At 38.4% G+C, this 27,350-nt stretch overlaps 1 protein-coding gene across 5 annotated transcripts in view; it reads right to left on the bottom strand.

Moving 5' to 3' along the window:
* The window catches only part of OSBPL8 (oxysterol binding protein like 8), a 76,291-nt gene that overhangs the window by 27,421 nt on the left and 21,520 nt on the right, over window positions 1-27,350 (bottom strand). The window contains exons 2-4 of one of the 5 annotated variants that reach the window (XM_065743260.1): window positions 23,685-23,787; window positions 18,545-18,581; window positions 14,095-14,232 (exon numbers count right to left, since the gene is read on the bottom strand). In XM_065743260.1, the coding sequence (XP_065599332.1) occupies window positions 14,095-14,232; window positions 18,545-18,581; window positions 23,685-23,726 (217 nt within the window). In that variant the 5' untranslated portion in view covers window positions 23,727-23,787. Of the gene's footprint in view, window positions 1-4,192; window positions 5,800-14,094; window positions 14,233-18,544; window positions 18,582-23,684; window positions 23,788-27,350 lie in introns of those variants that run through there. The other 4 variants (XM_065743261.1, XM_065743265.1, XM_065743264.1 and 1 more) reach the window with 4 other exon arrangements.

The raw sequence follows: 27,350 nt of genomic DNA, 5'->3' as shown, positions 1-27,350 counted from the left end.
TCTCACTCCCACTGCCCAAGAAGTGTATGCATTCACTGCTTTGCAATATGCCACTGTACTCCCTCTCAGTCACGCAAACAGCGAAATGATGGCTGGGGAGGTTGCTAGTGAATCCAGCTGCTGAAGTCCCAGCACTGCAGGCTCTAGGTTGCTTTGCAGTATGCTGTCTCAGTTTGTAACAAAAAGCCAAGCAGTGGGATCCATATCCTACACTATCCTTGTTGCCCCTCTCTCAGTGGAAGCAATGAGCCAACACAGAGCACAGACAGCCTTTCTGCCATAAGACAACTTGCATGACTTAAAAAACCAAAACAAAACGAAAAAAAAACCACACAAAACAAAACAACAAACATTATTTGAGTGTTATTTCAGACAGTGTTCCTCGGAGTAACACTGCTTTTGCCAGTGCATCTTTATTACAATGAGGGGAGGCTTGCCAGCCAGTGGATCAGGCTGCCCAGGGCCCCATCCAACCTGGCCTTGAATGCCTCCAAGGATGGAGCACCCACAGCTTCCCCAGGCAGCCTGTCCCACTGCCTTACCACTCTAATAGCCAAGAATTTCTTCCCTCTATCTGATCTCAATCTGCCCTCTTTTAGTTTAAAACCATTACCTCTTGTCCCGTTCCTAAATGTCCTTGTAAAAGTCCCATCCCATCTTTCCCATAGGTCTTGGAAGGCTGCAATAAGGTCTCCCTAGAACCTTGTCTTCTCCAGGCTGAACAAGCCCAGCTGCCTCAGACTGGAGAGGAGTTCCAGGCCCCAAGTAGTCCTGATTCTTCTGACATTAGTATGAGACTAATATCTTCAGGAAAGTTTGTACTGAAACATCACCAAAAGCTACGCATGGGTCCTAACTGAGGACAATATACACTCTGACATGGAAATATTTGTTCAAGGAAACAACACCATCAAAACAATTATATGCATAAAATCAAAAATAAGATGCAGTTTTCCCCCTTCCTGCTAGGGGTTATGAACGACAAGTTTCTCTACGGATTTCTGACAAAGACAACAGCAGAGACAAGAAATGATGCTTTGTGTTATTGTTAGACTCAGAGGTACCAAAAGTTGTACTTCTTGGTATTAAACAACTCAAGAAGTCACTGAAGTCACTGTTTGGAGCACAGACTGTCAAGGGTAGGAGAGACTAGAGGTAGTTTCAAATAAAAATAACGTGTTTCAAGTTTTTCAGTAATTATCACCAATGGTTTTCACCTTAATTTTTCATTTTCTCACTGCTTCCAATCCTATAATTCAAACAGTAACACTTTAATACAGTAACCTTCAATCACCTTTCATGATGCAGAACTTAGGTGATTAAGTCCTCTTCCATCACTTCCTCTGTGTTAAATCCTCTGCGTTTGTCTACCATTTTCTATTTAAAGAAAGCAATCTTCAGACAAAACTGCCAGGGTAAAGCAAGCAAGCACAGTCCGAATCAGCCTTCAGAGATGCAGACTGAGTATCCAGTATTTTTCAAGGCATTTGTAGTTATATATTTTTTTAATCCTAAGTTTCTCTGCTGTAGCCTCTAAAGCAGTTTTGGATAGTAGAAACTGTCCAGAGCAATACTGTCTTAATAAATTTCTCCCATTGCAATCTTATTTTTGTTAACACCACCGGCTTCATATTCTGAAAGCTGATTCAAAACCAAGCAAGCTACAGTTCATGATCTGATTTCAGACTCCAAGGGAAACTTGCTGGGACTACAACTGTACTGGGGGCACATGGCAAGTCCTTCTAAAACTTGCAAGCATAAGCCTAGATGAAAACTTACAATGAATTTTCAGAGAGATGTGAGAGGAGGCTAACAACTGCACACAACTTGAACAACCACATCTTCATACATGCAAGTCATCTTTGCAACAAAACCAATCAGTAATTGGCAGGGATACTGTAACTAGGTGATATTTAAGGTTCCAAAATACCATCCTTGGCACAAAATTATGAGTAGAAATGATGTGAGATTAGCGTTCAAGAATCTTTAGTATGAGGTCTGTGGCAGGGTACATTTAAAACAAACGTGTTTGGTTAAGATATTTCAGTTTTGAAGCACAGCGTGCGTTGGTTTTTGAAGTCACACTACAATCTGCCCCTTAACCAATCTTGAGCAAAGCAGGGAAAAAAGCAGAACGACCACGCAACGTCTTCTGCATTTCAAGTACTGGAATTGTATCTCTCAGCAATTATCATCTGCAATTAGGATACCTCAGTGAGAAAGAACAATAAAATAAACGTTACTTGATACTGAATTATTTTATTGAAAATCTAAGAAAAAACTACTGACAGGAAGGTTGGGGTTTTTTTGTTTGTTTGTTTGATTTTGTTCCCAACAGCCAGAAGAACAAGTTAAAAAAAAGCAAGAGAGCGGATGAAAAGATCACAAACAGCAAGCCAAGCAACAATATTACTGACTTGCAAATGAATAGCAAGAAACAGACTGATCTGATTACTGGTGTGAATGTGCAGTCCTGAAAAAAGTAACTGAGCTGAAAATGGATTTGCTTCTACAAGGACAAAGTGAGTTACAATATCTGGGAGACAGAAGCACTAGAATTATTTAACAAACAAGGCAGAGAAAAAGAAAAGAATCTTTTAAGATTTGAACATAGGAGACAACAGCGTTTTTAACTGAGTGAATTTCACAAGCTTGCTGACAACCGTTGGCATTAAGAACACCATTCCATGTTATCTAATTCAGATTTCTCCATGGATTTTGAAATTGAAGAAATTAGAAGAGTAAGAAAAGTCCTTTAACGTATCTTCTCAGAGTTGTATTTTCTTTTGAATAACACAACAGTGACCAAAGAAGTCCTTACGTAAGCATCTTTTAGACAAGCAAAAACTTCTTGTTTCAACCGAACTGACAGTGTACCTCCCAGTATACTGATTTTATTTAAATTATTCAGATATATGAAACATTCAAAGACAGAAAAAATATTTTAGTTATGTGCTGTTTTTATCTACTAAAAAATCAAATGATGTTATACAGTCATTCACTGTCACCTACAGACAGTGATCAGCTTTAACAAACAATCCTATACAAAAAGGAAATAGGAACCTGATCCGTTTTTCAGTTATTTCTAGACTACGTGAATGTGTTTTGAAGGCAGGGAAGTTCTACCCAGCTGCCAACTACTCCATGCTTTCGAGGTTTGAGACCTTCACTTCCAGAGCAGCTTTAACAAGGCTCCCAGTAGAAGACTGACCATTTTCTGATGCAGACAGAAGGGATATTTTCTGTGGTAAGACAGGAGGGCGACAGAACGTGGTATCCTAAAGCAGTGCCCACCCACCAGCAGCACAGCATGCCGCTCCAGCAATTCTGCAAGCCAGCGGTGCAGAGAGCTCAGAAATCACCAGCCCACAGCCTCCCGCATGCTCTGCACCCTGACTCTTTTTCACTGCTTTAAGGGAAGAGCTTACAAATTGAGTGAGATGCTCTTCAGAAGGTACACAATAAGAAGAGAAAAGTACTTTTTTCCTCCCCAACATTCTGGCCCCACAACAAACTGCGCATGTGTGGAGGCTCAAGACAAATCACACGTGCAGAATAATTCCATTAAGAATGTACAATTTTTGCAGCGCTGCTTTTCAGAAATAGGTGACCTTGTGTTCCCAAGGATCAAAGTTTCATGAAGCAAACTACTGAAATTCAAGCGCCTTTATATATCAGCAGGACACACAACGGACAACAAACCTCTAGAAATTCACTTCAGTATTCCTTTACTGATTTTCAGGAGACAACAAATCTGAGGAAAAAGAGATTCAAGCCCTTTCTGGTGCTGAATTTCTTAAAAGAAGTCTTGCAGTACAGAGTTTAGCATGCTTGCTGTTCTAGCCTTAACTCATTCTATCTCGTCACTACATGTACTTCAAGAAAGGGATTCATAAATCACAGTACAGAACTTTAGCCATAAAAGCTCAACCAAACAAACCAAAATACTCCATGAAGCATCAAGTAAAAAAAATTACTTTTAAACAGATATCTGCTGTAGGATAAGCTACCTTGCTTGCTTGCCTGAGTGCAGCAACTCTTGCTACTACAAAGAGCTGTTACTTCAATGCACACAAACAATATTCTGATTTCTGTTAACAATTTCTACCATCTCAGCAGACTACTTTCATTCAAGCTGAAAAATCTGAAGCGGAAATTACATTCTCTTCTGTACATTTTAAGAACAACAAACCTGGTGAAGCAGGTGACAGTTCATTATATCCTCCAAATGAAGCATTCCGGACAAGTTTTCGGCCATCAGCTCTTGCAGAAAACACAGATGAAATCCCAGCACATGAGGAAAACCTACGTCGCAGTGCACCCTCTTCCTTCATGAGTTAAGATGTTTGTATAAGGATTATATTCTCTGTGAAAGCTGGTTAGCATTAGCTGGCTGGAACAAGAGTGTTGCAGTAACAGCCTTCTACCTCATATTCTGATGAGTAAGATACAAAAGGAAAAAAACAAACGAAGGGCATACGTGAAAAATGCAGCGAAGAGACAGAGGCTGCCAAATCAGCAGCAAGCCAAGCAATATTATACTGTTCTCGTCAAAGCCATTAGAACATTTAAAGGTGAACAGCTGTGTTTCAGCTTTTCTTCTCCATAAATACAGAACATCTTTTTTTTTTTTTTTTGTTACATCTCAGCTTTGGTCCCATTCATTTCTGCTTTCTAAGAGCACTAAAACAGCCACTATTTAGCTTTTAAGGATTCATTAAATCAAATCTTCATGATGTTAGTCTTCCAAGTCCTAAACTTGCACTGCACTTAGAAGCTAATGTGGCTTCCCTATTTGATATTTCAGTACGCAATAGAAACCTAAAAAGGGAGCCAATGTTTGCTTTATGCAGGCATGCTGAACTTCCCTGTTCAGGCACTTACCTAGTAGTTTTCACCAGCTGATTATTGCAGCTATTATATCTTCAGTTCTTATTTTTATTTAAAAGGTGAGGTGATAGCATATTCTTCTCTAAGTCTGCCACATTTATTTATGCAAACTGCCTGACTCCTGCACATTATAAGCTCTACAAAAAGGTTTTTTATTTTTACTTGCAACAGCCAGAGTATTTTGTGCAATGAATTCAACACTCAAACTAATCGTCCTAAATTTCAAACACAGAAAATGATCCCAGTAAACTGTTCTTCAAGACTAGGAATCAGATGATTCCAACTGTTCAATGCTGGTAGCAGAATGAAGTCAGATAAGCTCTCCCCAACCTCCTTCATGCACTCTTTCAGCCATTTCATTGGCTGTCCCTTTGCCCTGTTCCATACGTGCCCCTACCAATTCCCTTCTTCCATCACCTGACTCTGATGGAATCTCAGCACATTTCTGACAAACTATATTTTGAAACCTGCTTTGCTAGATGGAAAGAAGAAAAATAAAACATTAAAATTAGCCTTGAAATGAAGTCTTGTGTGCTCCCTTACTTTGTACAGGAGGACTTCTCTTCTTAAAAAGTGAAACGGACCCCCTAAATCAAATTAGTGGTAATGTGAATTTCATTAATTATTAAATAATATTGTATAGTCTGGCTGCTCATGTGAAGAAACGTAGGATTTGCAGACAAGCAATTTCAGTTCACACTGGGTTTAAGATAATACAGTAGATTGAAAAATAACTCTATGAAAGGTCTAAACTGTGGAGAATGTACGTGTATTTGCACCTATGAATATATATGCTAAAATACATACAGAAATCACTGAAAATTAACTTTTCTGATTATGAAGCATAGCGGCTTCCAGGATGCTATGAACTGCTAGAATTTCCTCATGCCTCTTACCAGAAAAATATTCCAGTATATTTAGCAATTAAAGAAAAACAAAACATGACACGTAACCTTCGCTTTTCATGAGAAGAGAAAAATTTGTGGGCACGCTGAAGGGAGAAACTAGACATCACGTTCATTTTACTGAGAACTGGCCAGATATCCAGGGGCTTGAAAAAATGATACAATCTGGAAGGTTTATCCTTCATTTCTAGCCACATTCTCTCAAGTCCCTTGGCATTGTTTCATGACACCAAGCTGTAACAGAGCACAGCCTAAAACCTTTCTCCTTCTTATGCCTTTTCCTCCATTTAGAAGCAAAACTAAAATCTTTGGCTAGACTTCCAATTGTGATAACATTACAGCTGCATCTCTTCTCTCTGAAGATACATCCCATCTGAGGAAGCTGCTACTAAGCACCTTTTCCATTAATCCAGCAGCAGCACAGGAGAGGCAGACCCTGAGCCTTTTGTCAAAAGATGACCATCTCACTACTACAAAGGAGAGCAGGAAAAAAGAAGTTCATCTCCCTCTCATCAAGTCATCTGCATATCTCACTTTCACATGCAGTTGTAGAACAGTTTGTGTCAGGGCTGTAAAAATTCCACCCTTTTAATCCTGTTCCCAGCCTACAAATGAATTAATACAGAATGAGCCAATCTCTCAATAAAAAACAGAATTAGCATAATTCATGAGACTAACATCCCAGGAAGTCTTCTATTCTTTCAACATATTCAGTTTACAGTGCCTTAACAAATGGTACGCTTAGAAAATCCACTAAAGTACAAAACTTCAAAGTTTACAGAATTTCTAAACATTTCCAAATAGAGTACAACAGCAGACAGTAGATATATATCACTGTCTATATAAACAGGAAAATAGCCACACTCTGGTCTAAATGTATTCAGATGCATGCAAGAGCTAAGTATTTCACAAAAGCAGACTTAAGGGGAGAAAACATCTGGTTTCTGTTTCATGTAATAGCCACATCAGCAGAAAGAAGAGGAAGACTGTGACTGTAATACTTAGTTCATCTAACTCAAGGAAAAAACAAAGAAAACAAAAAATCCATTCTCAATCATAACCTATTGAACAGCTTTTCAGAGAAGGAAGACTTATCTGTTGTTCACATTTCCTGGAGGACAGAATATATTTCTCCTATCAGCTACTCAATCAGAGCTTCTTTGCTAATAAATGCTGGCTGCAAACTACATTGTAATCCTGTGCTTAAGGCATTCTTTCAGTATACTGACCTGGGCAAAATTTAAATCTTGGCACACATACTCAAAAAAGCAAATAGGCAGTGCATGCAGCTCCAACAACACACCAGCACTTCTGATAAAGCATGGTTATTGTTTTAAAATATGTATCCAAACAATAAATATTCACAGTTGAAATAACGCACAGACTTACAAAAAAAATCTTCTTGGAGTTATACAGGTATGAACTGCCAACCATGAAAAACAAACTCTAAAAATCAAACCATATTCTAAACCCTCCTACTGAGGAACTGCAAGCAATTATTTTTACACAGATTTTAGTAACTTAAAATGAAGATATTAAACAAATTGATACTGCTGTAATAACAGAACTATGAGTACCTCTACAGATGCAATGTAAAAAATATTTTCTCTTAGAGTTGTGCAAGTGAAGCCCAAAAGTCTTCTTAAAACCAAACTCTGTAAAAGCTGAAGGGAGGAGAAAGAGAAAGGAAAACTGATAGCGTAGCAGAGCAGATAGAAGCCTTTTACATTCACTCTTCAAGTCTGACAATAATCTGCTCTGACATCTCAACAATGTGATGTTTCCAGCAGGATTCTCCTCCCAGTCCAGCAAATGAAAAGGTCATAAATCATTTTCTACACGTACTATATGTACATTCTGTACAGTATGCAGAAAATAGTAAAAGCAAACTGCTACCTGCCATACCTACAAGTAAGTTTTATCCATGATTTTTGCATGTAGATTTTAAGCAAAAGTGATTTTTTTAATTAAAAAAAAAAAAAAAAAGTACTTGCCTTCAGATACCAGTACTTGATTCACAAAAATGACATCTGAACAATGAGGCTACACCTTGTGCTGGTAGTTTACAGTGACAAGTTTGTTTCACCAAATCTTCTTCAGCTCTCTACTGTTCCCAGGTCAAATGCAGTCTAGCTGAGGAGTAATTCCAGAGGCATGTCTAAGAATGGTTTATGAAATAGCACCAAGACTCCCAGTGCCTTGCTGGCAACGGCACTTGCCTCCACCTCATCGCTTGCTAAGGCTCCTGCTGGGCTCCTCCCACCCAAAGCAAATAGCCTTGCTCACTCACTGCTCAGGTTTCAGCACTTTTCATCTCAGCACTTAGAAAATTCAAGGTCACAGTTCAAGTTCAAGTACAACAGCTTTGCTGAGATTTACATGAAGAAAAAGAACTTGTTTGAGAAGTTTCATATTAATCAGCCCTACTGTGCCCTTCAAACCCAGCACCATTCTTTCTCAGAGCTACAGCCCACAGAGAAAAGAGCACACATAATTTACCCGAGCCACAAATGCTGGGTGGAGAAGCATTTCAGAAATGGCAGGTTTTAATAAATACACACTGACTTGCAGAGGAATGTGCCAGAGCGTGCATTACAGTGAGAAAGCAGGACATCAAGATAATAGATTCAGAAGACTAATCACACACAGCTAAACACATTTGACCTCACAAGAAATTCAGTTTGTCAAAACAAGCTGAAAATAAATTACATAGGGCCAAACTCCTTCTCTCTTTACCGTGAGCAGAACCATATTCACATTTTCTTTGACACAATTATCAGTGAAGCTGTTCCAAGTCTGTAGAACAGTTCTGCAGACTTCACCTGCACTACAAAGCTGAAAGATGACCACTCATGTCACTGAAGCCAGCTAGCTGTGCCTGCCTGCAGCAATACAACATATACGGATCCAGAACAACCTGAAAAACCACCAGTCCACGTGGTTTCCATACACTCCAGATTACAAAATATCTTCAGCATCAAAGGACGAAGTAAGACAAAATATCTTCCAAGAGTACAGCAAGAGAAACCAAGGCAATCAAAGTACTAAGGTTGCAAGATTTTAGACAGAACTACTGTGTGACAATAGAGAACATTTCTAAGATGTTAGCTATACTTATGCTAAAGAGAAGGTGCCTGACTTTAGAAGTTAGTGCTAATATGGAACTGTTAAAACAAATACAGACAAACAGAAAAAAAAAAACCAAAAGGAGTCTCACCCAGCCACTAGCAGCTTCCTTGTTAGTGCTGAGTCAGTTTTCAGTGAGCATGAACTGAGTTTAAAAACAAACAAAATAACCTCTCATGGAATGCTTGGTAGTAAGTTGCTCATACTATAATCAATTATTTAGTCATTCGTTGGTTTCTCTGTTCAAAGGACAGGTACGGCAGAGTGAAACAGGAAATTGTATCAAGTTATTTGCATGATTAAGTCTGCCTGGATATACAGCAGAAAAGTTGAAGGAAACATTAGAAGAAAACCAGAAATCATTATCAAACATTAGATGTAACCCAAATGCCCAGAAAACAATTTGATTTGGAACCAGAAAGATCAGCAAGATCGATCATCTGCAAGCATCAGTCAAAAAGCAATATTAACACTTTGAAAATGCTGGCTGAGAGAAAAGCAGAAGCTGGCATTTAGTCACAGATTAGAATTTAGAGTCCTGGAATGATAGAGGTTGGAAGGAGACCTCTGGAGGTCATCCAGTCCAAAACCTGTGTTCTGATAATGCCCTATGCCTGGAGATAAAGGCACGGAGGTCTTTTCTCTCCAACTCCAGCAAGAGACTGCTTCTGCTGCTGCTTCAGCACTGTGCACTTATGTGAACTGGCTCTCACAAGCCCGGCCAAAGGTCCAAAACTAAGTGTCCATCTCAGAAACAGTTGCTAGTGAATTAAACAGAGCTGTACCTTCCCTTCCACTCAATTGCAATAATTCTTTCCCCTGGTACAACTATTAAGAGAGAACACATGCTACATTTCAAGAGCCTCCTGCATGCTACCCCGCCAGGGAGACACAACGGTCACCTCCATGGGATCACGAGTCAGGAGTGCCATGCATTTCTTGCCATGTAGTCATGTTGACAGCTGAGCCAAACACCTGAAAACAAATGGCTTTAAAAGCTGCAAATCATATGGATTTACAGTGAGCCACTGTAGACTTGCCAGCTGCCCAGGTACAAGAGTAATGTGTGTCAGTCTTATGTTCCCTTGGTCAGGATAATTCCAAAGGCATCTCATCCCTCCAGGAGTTACCAAGTGTCTTTCAGCAGCTGATGCTTGAAAACATTTATTTTGCATTTACCATCTTCACTCTCATGTAAAAATAGTGAAATTTGTATTTTCTCTCCAATTTTTTTCTCAAAAGCTTCCTACATATTAAAATCCTACCACATCTTTTAGATATTTACTACAGAGTAAACAGTACTTAAGCACAAGCTCTGCACAGCCAAAAATGCTCTTACTCTCCCACAAAAGCAGCATCAACTTCTCCTTTCTATTCATCACAATCATCACCATTACTTGCAGCACAAACGTTCTGTTTCTGCTGCCAACAGATCTCCCTGCACCTAAGCCACTCTGTTTCTCATTTAGAGAGAATACACATTCATCCTTGTACAAAATGAATTAACAGCTACTACTACTGTACTAGAAGTGAGGAGCAGATCCTGCTTCTTAGCTCAGCTCAAGCTCCTTGTGGACACCTGTGTCCAGGGCTTATCCTGATGTGACAAGCATTCACTTAGTCATGCAGTATGTCAGCTTAACACATTAAAACAACCAAGCCCTTAAAACCCAACACAAAGAGCTATCTCTCTTTTCTCGCTCGCTCTTAATCAGCAAACCGAAACAACTTCTTTGCAATATTACACACTCCAGGAAATATGTAGGAGGCAGCAGAGTTTAAAAAAGAGCAGGAAGCTGTTCATCTAACACAAAGATTTACATTATTGTAAAATATCTCTGCAATCTTTATCATGGTAACACACTTTCCCCAGATACTACTCACATCTTCACTCACTGATGCCTTCTACAAAGATAGAAATACTGAGTGCTGATGCAATTAAATTGAGCCAGGAAGCATGTCTGCACAGGTCACTGTTCTTCATGTGAAATAAAGAAATCAGAGCTCCAAAATCCTAGTGCATCATCTGCTGAGTCGACAGCCGTAAAATATCAGTTAGAATATTGTCAACAAAAGCACCACTGGTATTTGCTCTTGTTCAAGTCTGGATGATGCTCCCTTTATTGCAGCCTGCAAGTTGTTCAAAGTTGTTCAAGCTGCAAGAGTTGAAATTCACAAAAATCTAGAATGGTAAAATACTGGATGTGGTGAATTTTGTATTCTGCTTGGTGGATTTTCACTTCTTCACACTTTTAAACTCAGAGACCGTTTACTGAGTCAATAAACACACATGTATGCTAACAGCATGTTCAAAACCAAAAAGCATTTCTTTTCATCACACATGCCTTTCAACAGACACTCAGTGGTACAAAAAAAGCAACAACACAGCTCTTATTAAATAAAGCCACAGAGACAATACAAAATATGTAAAAAAAAAGTCTGACATTTTCAAACACCTTATTATAGAATGCTTAATATTGCTACCTTGATTAAATTTTTCTTTGGTACAAGAACAGCTTATCAGTTAAGAAGATATTTTATTTTCATAAGAAGTTTGCAATGTTTTAACTGCATGTTTACAAGTTGGAAGATGTCCCCTTCCTGAGGAGGCTTCTGATTTTTTCATATATTTTAGAAGATCAGTATTTCTATATCAATCCACTTTATCAAACAGAAATAAAGGGGTATGCTGATGTAAGTCTGAGTTAACAAGATTTACAAGAATCCAATTTAGCAGGGATAATTTGTGTAACAACATAAACAGCTTACATCAGAAAGCGCATTCTGATTTACAGTTTTTGAAGATGCAGTCCTGGACTCAGTATTTTTGATGCTCATTTTTAACTGTAATAAAATAATTTTATCAAAGATTCCTTTCTATTGCACTGACACTTGGGCAAAAAAAGCAAAAACCCCAACATTTCCATATACAGCACTGACAAGTTAGAGACAGGGTTAATGTGGTAGATATTAGGAAAGGATGGTTAATTAAAATGACAAGTCAGCCTCAGGACCAATATAGAGCTGACTTAACCTTTCAGCACTAAAACTCTGAAGTTTCTGTTTAAACTGATGAGATCATGCAGGCATAAATCCCAAGATCAGCTTAGCAAGACAGATCTGCATTGGAAAGGAATGAGAAGAAAGAAGTATTTTACAATAAGAAACCTAGTGTAGGAAAATAGAAACTTTCTGAAATCAAGAGCTACATTCACTTAAGTTTTTATAAATATTTATACATAAGAGTACTTGAAATATATAAAACCACTTAGCTTCACAATGGTACATTATATTGTTCATTCTTCGTTCCAAATAGCTAAAAATACCTGAATATTTAAATCTTTACCTCTGCTTCCTTATATTAAGATTCAACTTCTCAGCTATTTTAATTATACTTGTGGTAGTTACCATTAGGGTCTTAAGACACGAGCAGAAGACACAAATTAAACTTGTTCCAGAAGATGTGGCAAGGACAGGCACCAGGTTCTGCCTCTCCCTAGTCTGTTCCTGGTTGGCCAAAGAATTTGACACACACCGTGTTTGTTGACTTGTTCCTCTTTGCCCACTAACACCAGTATCTCCACTAGCAGCTTCAACTCATTCATTTTTAATCACAGGTTTGATACAAAACTAGATTTGCCATGAAAACTGTTTTATTCAGGCAGTAGAAATTATAACTTAGGTAATGGTGACAAACTGTCCAGTGGCAGAAGCCAAAATACCCACAATCACAGCTTCCCTTTACATATATCAACCAGATCCTTGCAGACTATATCATACATTTTTCAGTTCCAATTCTCGTCTGTGCTGTGCCTAGTTGCCTTTCAGACTGCTAGATTAAGGGTGCATTCAGGTGCCAGCAACCAGACATACCTCTGTTTAGTTTTTAAGAAATGCCTGTAAACACTGCATCTAAACATCTGTATTTCTGTATATCCTCATCACCCATAATCATGGCTGTATAATACAGTAAAAGAAAGCATGTATCATAATATTTAAATAAACTTAAATGACTACATCACTTTTCAAGTAAGAGATATGACATAGTACACAGAATAGCACAACATTTATTTGAACAACATAATAAACATTGTGAAGACGTTACATATATATATGCTGCATAAATATTTCCAGGCTGAGCACAGTGCAAGCCAGAAAACACGAAGCAGTGTCCCAGTAAGGTAACAGCAGCTTTTAGAAAAGGTACCAGAGCTAGCTATGCATAGCACTAAAAATACTACTGTAATTCTTAAAATACAATAACAGACTAATAGATTCAACATAGTAACAACTATATTTGATTTAAAAGCACTTCCCCTCTTATCTCAATGATGTTGAATGGGAAAACAGGAAAATGATTCAAAGATGCCTCAGAATCTGGCTTTATTACTATGACAGATTAACATCATTACTTGGACAAATCACATTACAGGACTTTGGGAGGCCTGTACCTAGCCAACTCAGAAACATGACATGTTGAGAACTAGAGCAACCATAGCTGATTAGCAAGGCTGACAAGATCAGAGTATCAATTAAAAAAAAATACTGTATGCATCACCACAAACATTTATAATCATATTCTAGCCAGTAAGACAAACAGTTTCAAATCCAAGTAAGTACAAGGAGAGCAACCGCAGCTTGCTTTTTATTTTTGCTTTTAAACAATCAGCACATCAGGTCTACTGATATGTTTCACTGTGGATCCACTCACTTCCCACAGATTTACTGAGAGTTTATTTTTAACAGGTTAAGCAAAGCAGAGAAAGGGCTGAAGACTGGCAGGCAGCATTAAGATTTTTACCTTTCCAAAGAAGGATCTATCAATAGAAGTAACTGTTAATGAACAAGGGCTCCTGGCTTAGACAGCATATGGTAATAGTTCTACATACCGGAGACATTAATGTGACCATAAATTACAGGGTTATACACAGATAATAATTTTCCATCATGTGGGCAGCTCTCTCACAAGTCACAGCATACTTCATTACCATGTGGTAATTGTTTTCTGTTTCAGACAAACATGTAGGGAAAAAAGAAATTACCTGCAATACTTTAATACACTTTCTTCCTTCTTTTCTGTGGAGGGCAGTGTTTTCGAACTAATGTTTTAAATGGGTAATGTAATTCAAGTTCTTCAAAACCTCTGTAAAAAAAACCAACAGGTTTGTCTTACCATGGCTGTGAGCAGTTGCTGGGCTGATAGATGGCTGGAGTAACTCTTTGGTTGGAGTAAAATAAGCTTCTTTCCCCTGGCGCTGGCTCATTTTTCCTGGAGTTAAAAGCTGCGATTCATCGCTGTTTGTTACCACTGCTGAAATACAAAAAGGATGCTCACTGTGCGTGTGCATAGATTCATATCAACAACTTCAATGCTTTTTATGAAACAAGGATTAAATGCTGTCTTGTGAAATACTTCTTTCTATAAAACTAAGATTTCAAACCACAGATTTACTTGGGAGGGGATGGCAGAAAAAAGCCAGAAAGACTGGTCTGAGATATGAATCAGAAGATGAAAACAAAAACCAATAGATGTATGAAAGCTGCAGGCTACTACTGAATACTTTGCCACATTTTTTCCTTTTTTTTCCACTTGGTTTAACTAGTCACAAGAGAGTTGACCCAGGAAACAACTTGCCAGGTCAAGCTATACAGGAATCCCAGAAAGCTGAGATGAATGTATATATATATAAACATCAAATAAATGAATCTTTATTAATAAAGATCACGTAGAGAATATATCAAGGGAAAGGTATAAAGTGGAGCAGCTCCCCTCCTTGAACCTTACCAGTTTGAAAATGACTTGTTTGATCTCTTCCAGCTATTTGCAGCTAGGCAGCCATCCTGTCTATGATGTTCGTACTTATCCCTAAGCTGCACATAACTGAACTGTAAGTTTTCTGATAAGGAAAGAATGGCTGACTCAGTAACATCTGTTCTTTGGAATGAGATGTATGGACAAAAAGAGATTAGAAGAAAACAGAAGATGCTTACTAAGCAACATTTGCCTAAAAGATTTTAACTTATAATGCTGCTCACTTTGAAAAGTTCCCAAGCTTTGCTCAAAATAGTTTTAAAAGTTCAGTAGAATATCTAGTAAAAAAAAATAACTTCAATTTTCTAGATAGAACCCGCTGGTATTGAGGCACTCTTCTTAGCTTCATTACTACTATTATTACAGTAATTCAAATGTGCTTTTTGAGCAAAGCCTAAAAAAAAACACAAGGCAGTATGGTGAATGTAGGGATTCTAAGCTACCCACTTGTAATGTTTTTCAACAGCAGATGTATACCATCTAAAGCTCTACTCCAAATAAATTATATCATGACTGCTGCTCAAGAAAACTGAGGAGATGGAAAGGGAAGCAAAATGCTCATTTTCCTAGCTCAGAGTTCAAGTGCATCCCTTTTCAAACTTTTACAAAGGTTTTTACAATAATTTTTTTTTTACTTTCAAGATGCCATAATTTTTCAGATGATATTTGCCTGTAGTTTAATATGCCAGCAAGCTCTGCACTCAAGTTGTACAAAAGCATGAACTGAATTCCATGATGTTAACTCAGCAACACCCATAGCAAGCTTCAAATTCCCCATTAAATCATGCTCCTCTGTCAGCCTGCAGACTCAGTTTGGGCCTTGCAAAGACTGTCAGCACTGCCAGAAATGCTCCTTCCTTAAGAAGGAAAGGTTACGCATTGCCCAGTATATAACATCTTGTGCACACGCCTGGAGCTTTAGGCTACATTTCTCAAATCAAGTGGGCTTTTCAGAAATTCAATCTGTAAAGCTAGCAGTTGCTACCTGAAGGATGGGACAGTGAGTAAGATCACTAAGGAGATTTCATCCTTTTTATATAGAAGATCAACTAATGACCTAACTTTTTAAGATGCCAGTCCTGTGTGGAGCCAAGAAATAGACTCAATGATCCTTGTGGGTCCCTTTCAACTGAGGATATTCTATGATCCTATGGTTGGCAATCTACATAAATATAAACCTTAAGCATCTTATGGTCAGAGCTCTGGAACCATAGACAGAAACAAAGGAAACTATTTCAAAGGAAAGGAAAAAGTATTTGGGAATGAGAGAGGAGAAGTTACGCATGTAATGAACCTCAGTTTTTAAGATGCCATCAGATCAAACACCTAACACTTGGAAGTAAATATTCCCTCTTCAGAAAAAGATCTTATTAATACATATTAATAGCACAGCAATTTAGAGAGGCTCTTTGGCTGCTGTTTATGGTTTCTGACTGATTGATTTTATGAACGCCATAAAAATTTATGGCATATACTTAAATTATCCATTTACTGACTATGCTTGATGGTTCTATGGCTAATCTCTAATTCTTTTGAACTCAGAAATGATTTTATCCTGGAATTACAGTATATTCACAAAATAAACTAAGTTTCTCTCTCAGAAAGAGAGCAATGGTCATTTACTCTAATGTCTCACTCTCTTGTGAAACAGAAGTTAAACATGAATGAATAAATGATGTTCCTAGTCAAACGTGTTACTTCTCATTTGCCCAAAATACCAAACTGAAACTTCTAGTTTTAAACTTGTTTGTCCACATGGACCCACAGTGAAATCTTGGCCAACTAATGAACAGCTCTAAGTCTCAAAACCCACACACAGCTTCTGACTATTCTTCAAAGCACTCACACTTTCTAGAGAGTGAGGTCTTAGCTTCCTCATCAGGTCTTTATGGCACAGACATCCAAAATCTGATTTTCCTAATGTTCCTGGGGAACACGTCACTTAATTCTTAGGTTTCAGATGTCATCTTTGCATCTTGTGAAATGGATTTAGTAGATACATACTCAGCATGCACGTTAGGTAAGATACAACAGCACTACCAACCATTTCTTCCACTCAATGGCCTCAAAGCAGTTACGTATTTTTAGACTTCCACTCAGGCTTCAGAGCACTCAACCAAGAGAGAGAAGATCTTAGTTCATCCTATCCTTCACCTGAATGGGCTTAAACTCACATTAATATACCCCTTGAAACTAACCAGAATGCTATTTTAGAAAAGAAACATGAAGTAGTAAACATCAAAGCCTCTGTGGATCTTTGAAGGGCACATTTGAATACCAATAGAACTACTAGATAATAATTCATACTATTTCTCACTACTAGCCACCAAATTACTAATTATAGATTGTCATTAAGATTTATGAAACAAAAGCAGTACAAATCGAGGTCCTTACAGCCAATTTATTTCATCAGATGAAGTTATGAAAAGAAATAACTGCAGCGGTAGATTGCCAATTCTTCTGTTCCATAATGAGCATATAAAAGTGCCTACACAGTTGGAAACAGTACAAGGACATGAGATACAGGAAAAGGTTTATTCAAATTCAGTTCTGCATTAGCCTTTACTAAGTAGCAAAAGTAGCTCTACATACAGAAAATCAGGAAAATAAGTTGGTAAATTAAAAGTATTATTTACTTCTTTCATGGAAAAAAAAAAACAACAAAAAAAAACCAACTTGAAAAATAACTTCAGAATGTGGGAAAAAGAGGCCTCAGGAACCCTACCCATGCACATGAGTACACTCTAGTAAATGTTAGATTTTCAGATCAAACATTCATAGAGCACAGACATCTGACATTTTTTCAAAGAATCACAAAGTATTTAAGGTTGGGAGGGATCTCAGCAGCTCATTTGTTCCACCCCCCTCGCTCAAGAAGGTACACTTAGAGCAAGTTGCCCATTTTTATATTAGATTATGAGTTTTTTGCAATCCAAATCTGGGAGACTTTTTGTACCTCCTATCTACAACTCACAGAAGACACAGAAGCTGTGGATGCCATTAATTCAGATAAGAGGCTAGCAACAGCCTGTACATTAACTCTGCAGGAGTTAAAAACCTCAAATAAATTCATTTTGTACATTTATTATTAAAGAAAGGAGAAGCATGTATTAATTAGAAAAACAAATAGTCAGATGCTAAAAGAATTATTTCCACTGCCAATAAAATAAATATTTCACCGATTATATATCATTTTCATAGTAAGAACATGCCCCATCAAAATGTATTCTTCATAAAGAGAAAATATCTACCCGGTATGGGAATAAATAGGCAGCACACAAAACCTGACTGAAGTCATCACTTCTGCACAGATTTCTTATGAAGGAGAAAACTCATGCCTGCACCTCTCCCTTCCTCACATAGACAAACTCTAAATCCCAGGCAAAATTACTCTGCCAACCGTACAAGGACACTGATGCACATGAATCAACAGCATGAGTCAATCTTTGACTGCATGCTTATAAACACAACACTCTACTGAAACAGCACAGTCAGCAATTGACTATTACAGTTGATTTCTGATGATTTACTGAAATAATTTATCAAAATTAAATGAACCATACAGCACCAAAACCAGAAAAGTGCAAAAATCTTTTTTTTTTTCTTAACCACTATTTCCATGTCTTTATTATCAACATTACAGTAACTTTATAAGGATTTTTTTTTCAAAACAGTATATTTTCCACTGCATTTTCTGGATTTGAAGACAGAAGAAAAGCAAACGTTTAGCCTAGGGGCTTATTTACAAAGAAAGAGGCTACCTATTTTGCACGTGTGTCCAAAGTACTGTAATAAAGGTGAGTTCACTTACTTGATGGTCCATGAGAGTCTTTGTTATCACCATGATGCTGTGTACACATACAATTGAAGAACGAAGAACAGCAAACAAAAAGATCCAGGCCAGGAAGAAGCAAGTGCACAAAAGCAGCAGCAGCGGGAAAGAAGAAGGACAATGAAAACTGAGTTAGTTCATGGCTAAAATACAACATGCACCTCAATGCCAAGGGCAAGATCTCAAGAGAGCCTTAGCAGCTTAGAAAAGTTTAAGCAATGAAACTGACAAATATACTAATAAAGAAGTCATTAGAAGCCATCACTGTGTATGGTTAGTGTGCATGATTAGCAACTGCCCAAGCTGCTAACTCTGAGTGGAATCTCCCACCACTCCTATGACTTGATATATAACATACACTAACAAATTTCCAGCTGAAATGTTTTCAGAAGGCTAGCACTCCAAAGGAAGTTGAAATAACATGAGACTTATTTCCAAAAATGGTCCCGTTTCAGACGGGTGTTTCAGAAATAATAAAACTCTTAAATGATCATTAGTGTGCATATAAGCACAAAAGCACTAAAGCAATATCCAAGCTTAATGGCTACAGCAGGCAAGCATCAGCCTAGAAGCCACATTTTGTATCAAAATATATCCAAAGAACTGATTTGCATTAAAAAAGTATCTTCTTCCCATTGAGATACATCAAATATGGCTACTACAGGAGAACAGTCACTCACAAACACCTTTCTCATACTGGAACTGGAATCTCTTATACTACCCAAAGCCACAATGGGCTTAAGATCCCACTGTACTCAGCAGTGTACAGACATAAGGTAAGTTCCATCCATGACTCAAAAGGTTCACTACCTTTGAGATGCACAAAAAAAAAAGAAAAAAGAGGTGACAGCATGAAGATCAGCAATTAATGCCATTTCCTTTCTAACACCAAAATAAATCCAAAAAAGCTGTACTTATTATTCTATATCTCAGACAAAAACCTTCTGCTCCATTTCCATAAAGGAGAAAAATCTTTACCCTGCTTTAAAGAGCGTTCAGTTTTGCCTCTTTGTTACCAGGACTAATTAACAGCAAATTTGAAAAAAGTGAAAATCTTCGCAAGCAGGAGACTCATCTTACACTCCTCATCTTAAAACACAGACTTTTATCACCTCACAGCTGGTAAGGGGCATTAAATCATCATTGCAACATGCAGTGACAAGCAAATGTAAAATACTGCAACAAGAACTCTGGAACTGCAGGACAAATCATTGGAAAGATGAGTGAACACTTCTTTCACAATGCTGCATTTCATGGAAATGTATGTGACTGAACAAGAGAAGCTGAAATAAAAGTGCACCTGGTAAACAGCCTTCTGTCCCTTGTCAGACACTTTAGGTCAGAGGGAAACAATCCTAAAAGAACCCATGAACTTACCAGACAGGTTTAAGCACTAGCATGTGAAATGCAGTCAAGAATTCAACAGTTTTTAATGTACAGCTTTTTAGCAACACACTGCAGACCAGGAGAAAACTTGTGATTGGATTCTGTTCCCCTATGCCGTTTGCATATTGAAGAAAATTACTGACAAGAGAGCAAGGAAAAAGAGCCTACAGTAACAGATCCGGCAGCTGACTGAAGGCCTTGAAGCGCCAATGCTCAGTGCTGGACTGCTTTATTTCACACTACAAAGCAAGAAAATAATAGTAGAAAAATAAATTATTAACAGACACAGATGAGAAGTTTCTGCTGCTCAGACAGCATGGCTGCTAACAGCGCATACTTACGCGTTGAAGAAACACAGAGAAAAAGCACAGCAGAGGGTTCTGTCTCACTGCCTGCTTCTCAAGCAGTTTGACCAAGACACAACATGACACCACACAGCAGGGCAACCGGTCACCCGAGATGATGCAGGGACTTTTGTGTAAATATTTTAGCATTGCCTGGTTAATCCTATGCACTGGTACAAACAGCTCCCATGCCAGGGACTGAAACACAAGCCTGGCTAACTCTGTCCCTGATCTTCCCCAATAAACATTCTGTGTACACATCAAACCACGTTCCTCACTGGTCAGCGTCCCCTTCATTAGACAGAGCTGGTCCTGTGCATTTACCTAAAACCAGAGCAATAAGTTTCTGAACAAGATGTGAGACGTTAAAATACTGAAATGGGATTATTTCAGTCAAGAAGATCTCTTTATTTTCCAGTAGCCTACTACACCTCAACGATTTGCAATTCCTATCCCTGCAGATCAGCAATTTAAATCCATCAGGAAACAAAAACGATCCTTTTACTACCATAGTCACTGCTTTGAAAAGAACAACCTCAGGGCACTCCTGTTCCTCCTCTCCCACGATTTTTATTTCAAATACACAGAATTCAGAGAAATCAACATATACTTATTTCCAGAGACACAGCCCACTGTATTTTCACATTTACTTAACTGATGACAGGCTTCAGTTACAGAGTAAATCTTCTGCCAAGGGAGGTTCTCCACATTAAATGATTTAGCTAGTTTCTGCAGAGGCTATTCATTAAAAATGTTTCTACCCTCAGCCCTCCTCCCAGTAACATTCTAGCTATTTAAGACCAAGGAATGAAAAACAGTACCACAGTCCACCTCTCACAACAGCAGCAATAATACTGTTTTCATACAAAAGCTTCCTCTGTTCTTCAGAAAAGCATTATTTTTAGACATTCATTTCTCAGGGACAAAGCTTATAATAACTGCCACTAAGCCTAAAATTACATCTGTCAACTTGTCCTATAAAACAAAATCCTTTTCCTGTTGAAGATTAAGCAAAAGCAAAAGTCATGCTAGTGTGCCTCAGTCTCATACTATAAGAGATCAATTTGTTAAAAATATTTACTAGACTTACAATCTAAACTTACAACTAAATTCTCAAATGAGTTTGAATGCATATTTTAAAGCCAAATTAGAGCTTCTATCCTGCTGAAGACAGATATTTCCAGGAAGTAGACTTTATTACATATAAATATCTAGTATCAATCATGTTGCAGTTCAATTCAGGACCACTAAAACAGCCAGCGGAGCTCATCAGTAAAGAAGGACCAACCAACAATGATTTGTGGGGAAATAAAGAAGGTAGTTTGACACCTGCTGACACACTTAAATAAAGGCTGACTGTACATCTTTATACCAAAGCAACTTATAAAATACATACCTGGGTAAAAAAGTAGTTGATTTCAAAGTTGTTCAAATATATTTAAATATATTATTCAATAATAAAAATAATCTTTACAACAAATATTCCCATGAAATATTTGATGTATTCTGTGCTAATTAAGCTTGGTTGTTTTTTTTTTTTTTCATTAAAATATGTGAAAACAGTTCTCAACCAACAAGTCAAACCAAAGTAATCATAGTATTTTTGCTCTACGCATCAAGATTGTGAAAAAAGTTTGCTGAGTTGTCGTGACATTTGTGTACAGACACAGTAACTACCTAAGATAAACATTTCATGAACCACTTTTCTCCTTAGACTGGATTCTGGAAAGACAAGCTCACAGTTTGAGTTCTGTGATCTCCTCTGTTTTAATTTTATATGCAAGTAAAAGGAAACAAACAACAACAAAAAAAATCCCACAAAAACAACTCAAACTGGATTAGAGAGCTGCAACTTTTAAAATCAGCTTTTCAAGTAGCTTCTAGTAATGCTTCAAAGGACTTAAATTCCGTAGCAAAATGTTCACAACTCAAGTTGTCAATAAGACAAATGGAACTTAACAACATGAATCAACAGATTGAAGCTAAAAATCAGGAAAAAACAATCTCAAAATGAGGCTTGTTACTGAAAATAAATAAAATCATAGAAGTACATATTCCTGATTTCAGATGTAGTCTATTAGCTTCCAATGCAGCAAACAGTTTTGCTTCAAATCAAGCACATTCTACATAAACACTCTAGAACAAATATTTACTACTGACTTGAACTACTTCATGGTAGAACTCAGGCTTCAGGCTTATATGGAAGGTGTGATATGAAATGATCACTTTTATCCCATTTTGTGCTCCATCTGCCCAACTTCAGATTTCTGTGTAGTAAAATGTACACAGCCTCACTTGAAGACACCTCTTTAAAAAAACACGCTTTTATGAAGCACTGTCACAAAAACAGAAGTAGCAAATTTCAAGTACCTTCAACTTCACTGTGATTCTTTTTTCAAATTAAGAAATAAGGAGCACAGCAATTGAATTGATGGCATTTTTAAAAAATAAAATAAGCTATTAGAAAGTTGTCAGCTGATACTCAAAGTGCATTGTGCATGGGATGTGCATATATTTGTCCTGCAAAATTCAGGGAACTTTTTAACTTAAAAAAAGGTGTTTTTTCCTAAGTGCACTGCACGATAATTTTAAAACGACTGTCTCAAAATCACAAGTATTTTATTACTGCATTTATATTATCAAATTAATAGCTGAATGTGGAAGTTGTACTATCATTAAAAAAAAATTAAAAGGCTTGTTGCTAATGATGTGTTAAACTTGACATTCACCTCAATTTACAGAGCCCGATTTTGCCTTTTGGAATGCAACTTTGGAAGGAAAAAAATCATATCCCACTTCAGTTACTAGAGTGCTTCCATGTAACATAGCTTGAGGAAAAAATAAGTTCTTAAATAATTATGACAGACCGATGATGACAAAGTGTCACAGTACCCACCAGCTCTTCCTGCTTTTAACTTGTGCTTAGAAAGAGAGTTGAGAGATTCACTACTTCAGAAAATTTATAATCTGCACAGGTTTCCAATTTTTATACCTAAAATGAACCTGAAAATGTATCATTACCTCTCTTCGTATCTCTTCTGCCCCTCATTCCATCAACAAATACTTTATTTTTCCTTTTGTTCATAGTAAGTAATTAGTAAAGTGTTAACGAGTAAGACAGGAATATTTTTCTCTTGGGATTCAGATGCACTAAGTATCAAATCCAAGAACCAAACGTTTCTTGATATCCAGCCCTCTTGCCAAAAGAATCCACCATATTATAGTCGATAGGACATAATACCAAGTGCATTTACCAGAAAAGTGTCAACTTCCAACAGAAACAATTCAAGTTGTTTAACTCTTTTCCTCAGAAAAACAAACAAACAAAAAAAAAAACCCACCATCTTTGCTTTCATTTGCATACATGAAACCACGTTGAAGCTACTCACTGAACTTCTGTCAAGCTCCCCATCAACCAGGACAGTCTCCATGCTGAAAGAGTGTGTCTGTCTCTCCTTCAGCTACAGTTCTTCCATGCTGCTACTCAGTGTCCTGGAGAGAAAACAAACCAAAAAAGTAATGTCCTGTGTCTGAAATCCATTAAAAATCTCTCATATTCTCTCTTAAGAGAACAAAGAGTCTTCTACTGTATGCACTCTGAACTGTGGTTCCTTGCAAAATGAACAACTACCTATAAAACTCAGCCTTCTAGGAGTGAAGGGAGAGGTCAGTTTCTGATACAATGGACAAAACAAAAGCTATTCCACATACACTCACTGTCTAAGCACACTTGCAATAAAGGAAGAAGAGTTGGAAAAACAGAAGAAAAATAATAATATCTAGATAGAGGGAAAGCCTTCATTTCTCCCCTGTATTTTTCCGTTGCTCAAGACCTCAGCAGCAGCACACCACTCCTGCCCTGCACGCACACACACAAACAAGCTGCTTGGGTATGTAAAAGCTATTCTGGAATAGCAGAAACAAAGAGCTTCTCAATCTAACTTCAGAAAAATCCATGTTTTACTTCCTGAAACCACAACAGAGAAATTAAGTTATTCAAGCCAACCAGCCCCTCTGTGGCATATCAGGGCATTCAGCTCATGGTCACTGCCCTGCACTCTGGCAAACAATACTTCATTCTCTTGATACTTCCTACTGACTTCTCTGAAAGAGAACAAAAGTTATAAAAAACCTCAGTACTCACAGCACATTTGAAGTCAACAGTGAGACAAGAAAACACTTGGGAAACAACTCAGTGGGAGGACTTGAACCATGTGCTTAGTGGGTTCAAAGATGGGATGAGCGAAGAGATGCACACTTCCACCCATGGCTCTGCTTGTTTTTCCACGGCCTCAGCCAGCAGACAGAAGCAGAAGTGAGGGCTGCAAGCCAGTCCATGCAGAACAGAGGAAGGCAGCATCCCATGGGAGAACAACCAGCTGTCCCAGCAGCCTCAAAGCATGCTCACACCGCCTGCCCTCTTGTTATCACAGAAAGTGATAACTTTGTTTAAACAAAGTCATAGTCTGCTGTTGTACTAAAGAAATTGCAGAGGTTATTGTTCTCTATGATTCAGCACAAGAACCAAAGATGATCTTGTTCAAGTACCTCGGCAAGTACTGAGATGATGTTACCTGGAAGTATATGCCTGAATGCTTTCATTTAGATTAGAAACACTATCCATTGGAAGGGAGATTACTATAAGGAATTAACTGTCATTACTGAGGTGAAAAGACAGCGCTACCATGGGCAGAATTTACCCCAACAGTTTTACTTCCAGGAGCAGCAGGCACAGCAGTGCCACCTCCCCAGTGGCAGTCGGGGTGCTGACCACCAAGGCACAACTGCTTCACACTCCTGCAGGCTGATCCTTTTCATCTCTTCACCCCACACCCGTTTGGGGCCCTATTATTAGCAGGCTATTCAGCAGCACCAGGATGGCTGCACACACATTCAATTTACGGAAACACTAAGCACTCTTAAACAGGATGAAAAAGCAGTGACACTGCAAACAGATGTACACACTGATACCTAAAGCAGTTAGTCATCTGTCTGAGTTGCACAACTTGCTCAGTTATCCAAATAAACAGATCTTTCCTGACACAGGAACACTCACCCTAAAGCTGTTTTAAACAGATCTCTATTTTTACCAGATAGTTTTGACTTATTTTTATTGGTGCATTCTGGTTCCATCAGTCCACAAAACCGCAGCCACTTCTTCATATTCCTTCATTTCAGCCCCAAGGGTGGTACCCATGACACCTACACTAATGTCCACTTACTGGCATTCACTGCTTTTTGTGGTGGCCAGGCAGCAGACAATCCAGCAGAGCCCAGCACACCACACATGGGTTGCAGGGGAGGGAAGGCTCTGCCTGCTCACATTAGAGCAGTCACAAGAACAGAGCAGGTGCAAAACTGTTTGAAGACTGCACTCCCCCGTGTTGTTTCATCACCAGCTTCTTAACTTTTGGGAAGCCTTTATGATATGCTTTTGATGTTCTTGTCATGTAACACAAACTCTAGAAATCTGTTTGTCTGTCTGGTTGGCTGCCTTGGGTTTTTTAATTTACAGATGTCCCTATTCTGTAATCACACCTCTTAAGGGATTAAACATCCAGAAGAGCTCATTTAAATTGTTTCAACATAAATATATGATGAAAGCCCAGCTAATTCCATCTCTTTTATAAACAACAGACACACAGGCACTCAGAAAGGTATTCCTCAATTTAAAGCAGCTGTTACAGATAAATCAAGCTATAAAATAAAGCTATTTCTCTCCAATTGTGAAAATAATCTAAGGTGATTTGCTCAAAAGCATACATTTCAAGCAAAAGGGAGATCCTACTCAGCACAGAAGCAACAGCCTATCATGCTAACACCTCAATTTAATTTCCAGTGTTTTCTTGCTGTTTCATCAACGGACCAAGTTCTTTGAATCTCTGCATGCTGTATGATTTAGGTAGGTTTTAGCTGCGTCCTTAAGTACTGTCACCTGCAGTCATTAGATATCCCATTTGTGCTGTGCTGCTTTGATCTGCTGTAGTATCACAGTTTACACTCCAACACGGTAACTCGTAGACAAGCACACAGCCCCATCTGTGACCTGCTAATGGGCTGCAGCCAGTGCATGCTGAAATGGATACTGCACGCTGCTCTGGCCTGCCCAAGGGGGAAGCATCCTCCAGGGCTCTGACCTCAAAACAGACCTGCTAATCTGTTGGACACCTGCCTTCTTTAAGGTCTAGAATAAGTTACTGCACTTTAAATGCCCAAGATGGTTATCAGCTAACAGTATACTCTAAATTTTGTTACGATGACATAGGTGTAATTACTTGACTTCAAGGATCAGTGCGGCAATAAACACAGACAGGCACACTAGCAAAAATGAAACCTAACTCTTCGTGCTGGCATCGGGAAGGGTAAGAATTGACCTAAGTCTTTTCTGCAGTCACAGTACCACCTGAGGAACACTCCGTGTACAGGGAATCACTGGGTCCATCTGCTCAAACCCCTGCTCAGCAGGGACACCCACAGCAGGGTGCCCATGGTCCATGCAGCTTTTGAAGATCTCCAAGGAGGAGACTCCACAGCCTCTCTGTGCAGCTTCCACAGTTGGCTCTTGTCCTGGTACTGGGCACCCTTGAAAAACCATCCTCTTTGCATCTTCCTTTCAGGATTACTAAGAGAAGAGGTCTTCTTCGGCTGAACAGTTACAATTCTTCCAGTTTTTCCCTCCTCTGAGGCCCTTCGCAGAACTCCCTCCAGTATGTCTATGCCTCTTCTGTACCAGGGAGCCCAGAGCTGGACACAGCACTTCAAGTATGGCCTCAGTTATGAGTGGTGGGGAATAATCACCTCTCTCGACCTGTTGGCAGTACTCTATTGCAGCCCAGAGCATCATTCTCCTTTGTGACAATGGCACGTTGCTCCCTCACAGTCAATTCAGTGTCCACCAGGATCACCAGGTACCCCCATGAAAGCAGTTCTCAGCTGTGGTTATCAGTGGGTTCAGTTCAATAAAGTGTGGATGAAAGCTTAAAACAGTACCTTTGAGAAAGGTATAGGTGCTCTTAAAAATAATAAGTTCCTTAAAAATTAAGAGCTAATAGGAA

Source organism: Cyrtonyx montezumae, unplaced genomic scaffold (assembly GCF_038088225.1).
Source record: "Cyrtonyx montezumae isolate F1298 unplaced genomic scaffold, pur_monq_1.0 scaffold_3, whole genome shotgun sequence".
Taxonomy (NCBI): domain Eukaryota; kingdom Metazoa; phylum Chordata; class Aves; order Galliformes; family Odontophoridae; genus Cyrtonyx; species Cyrtonyx montezumae.
Note: the sequence above shows the minus strand (reverse complement) of the source record. Positions and strands in the feature narration are given on the sequence as shown.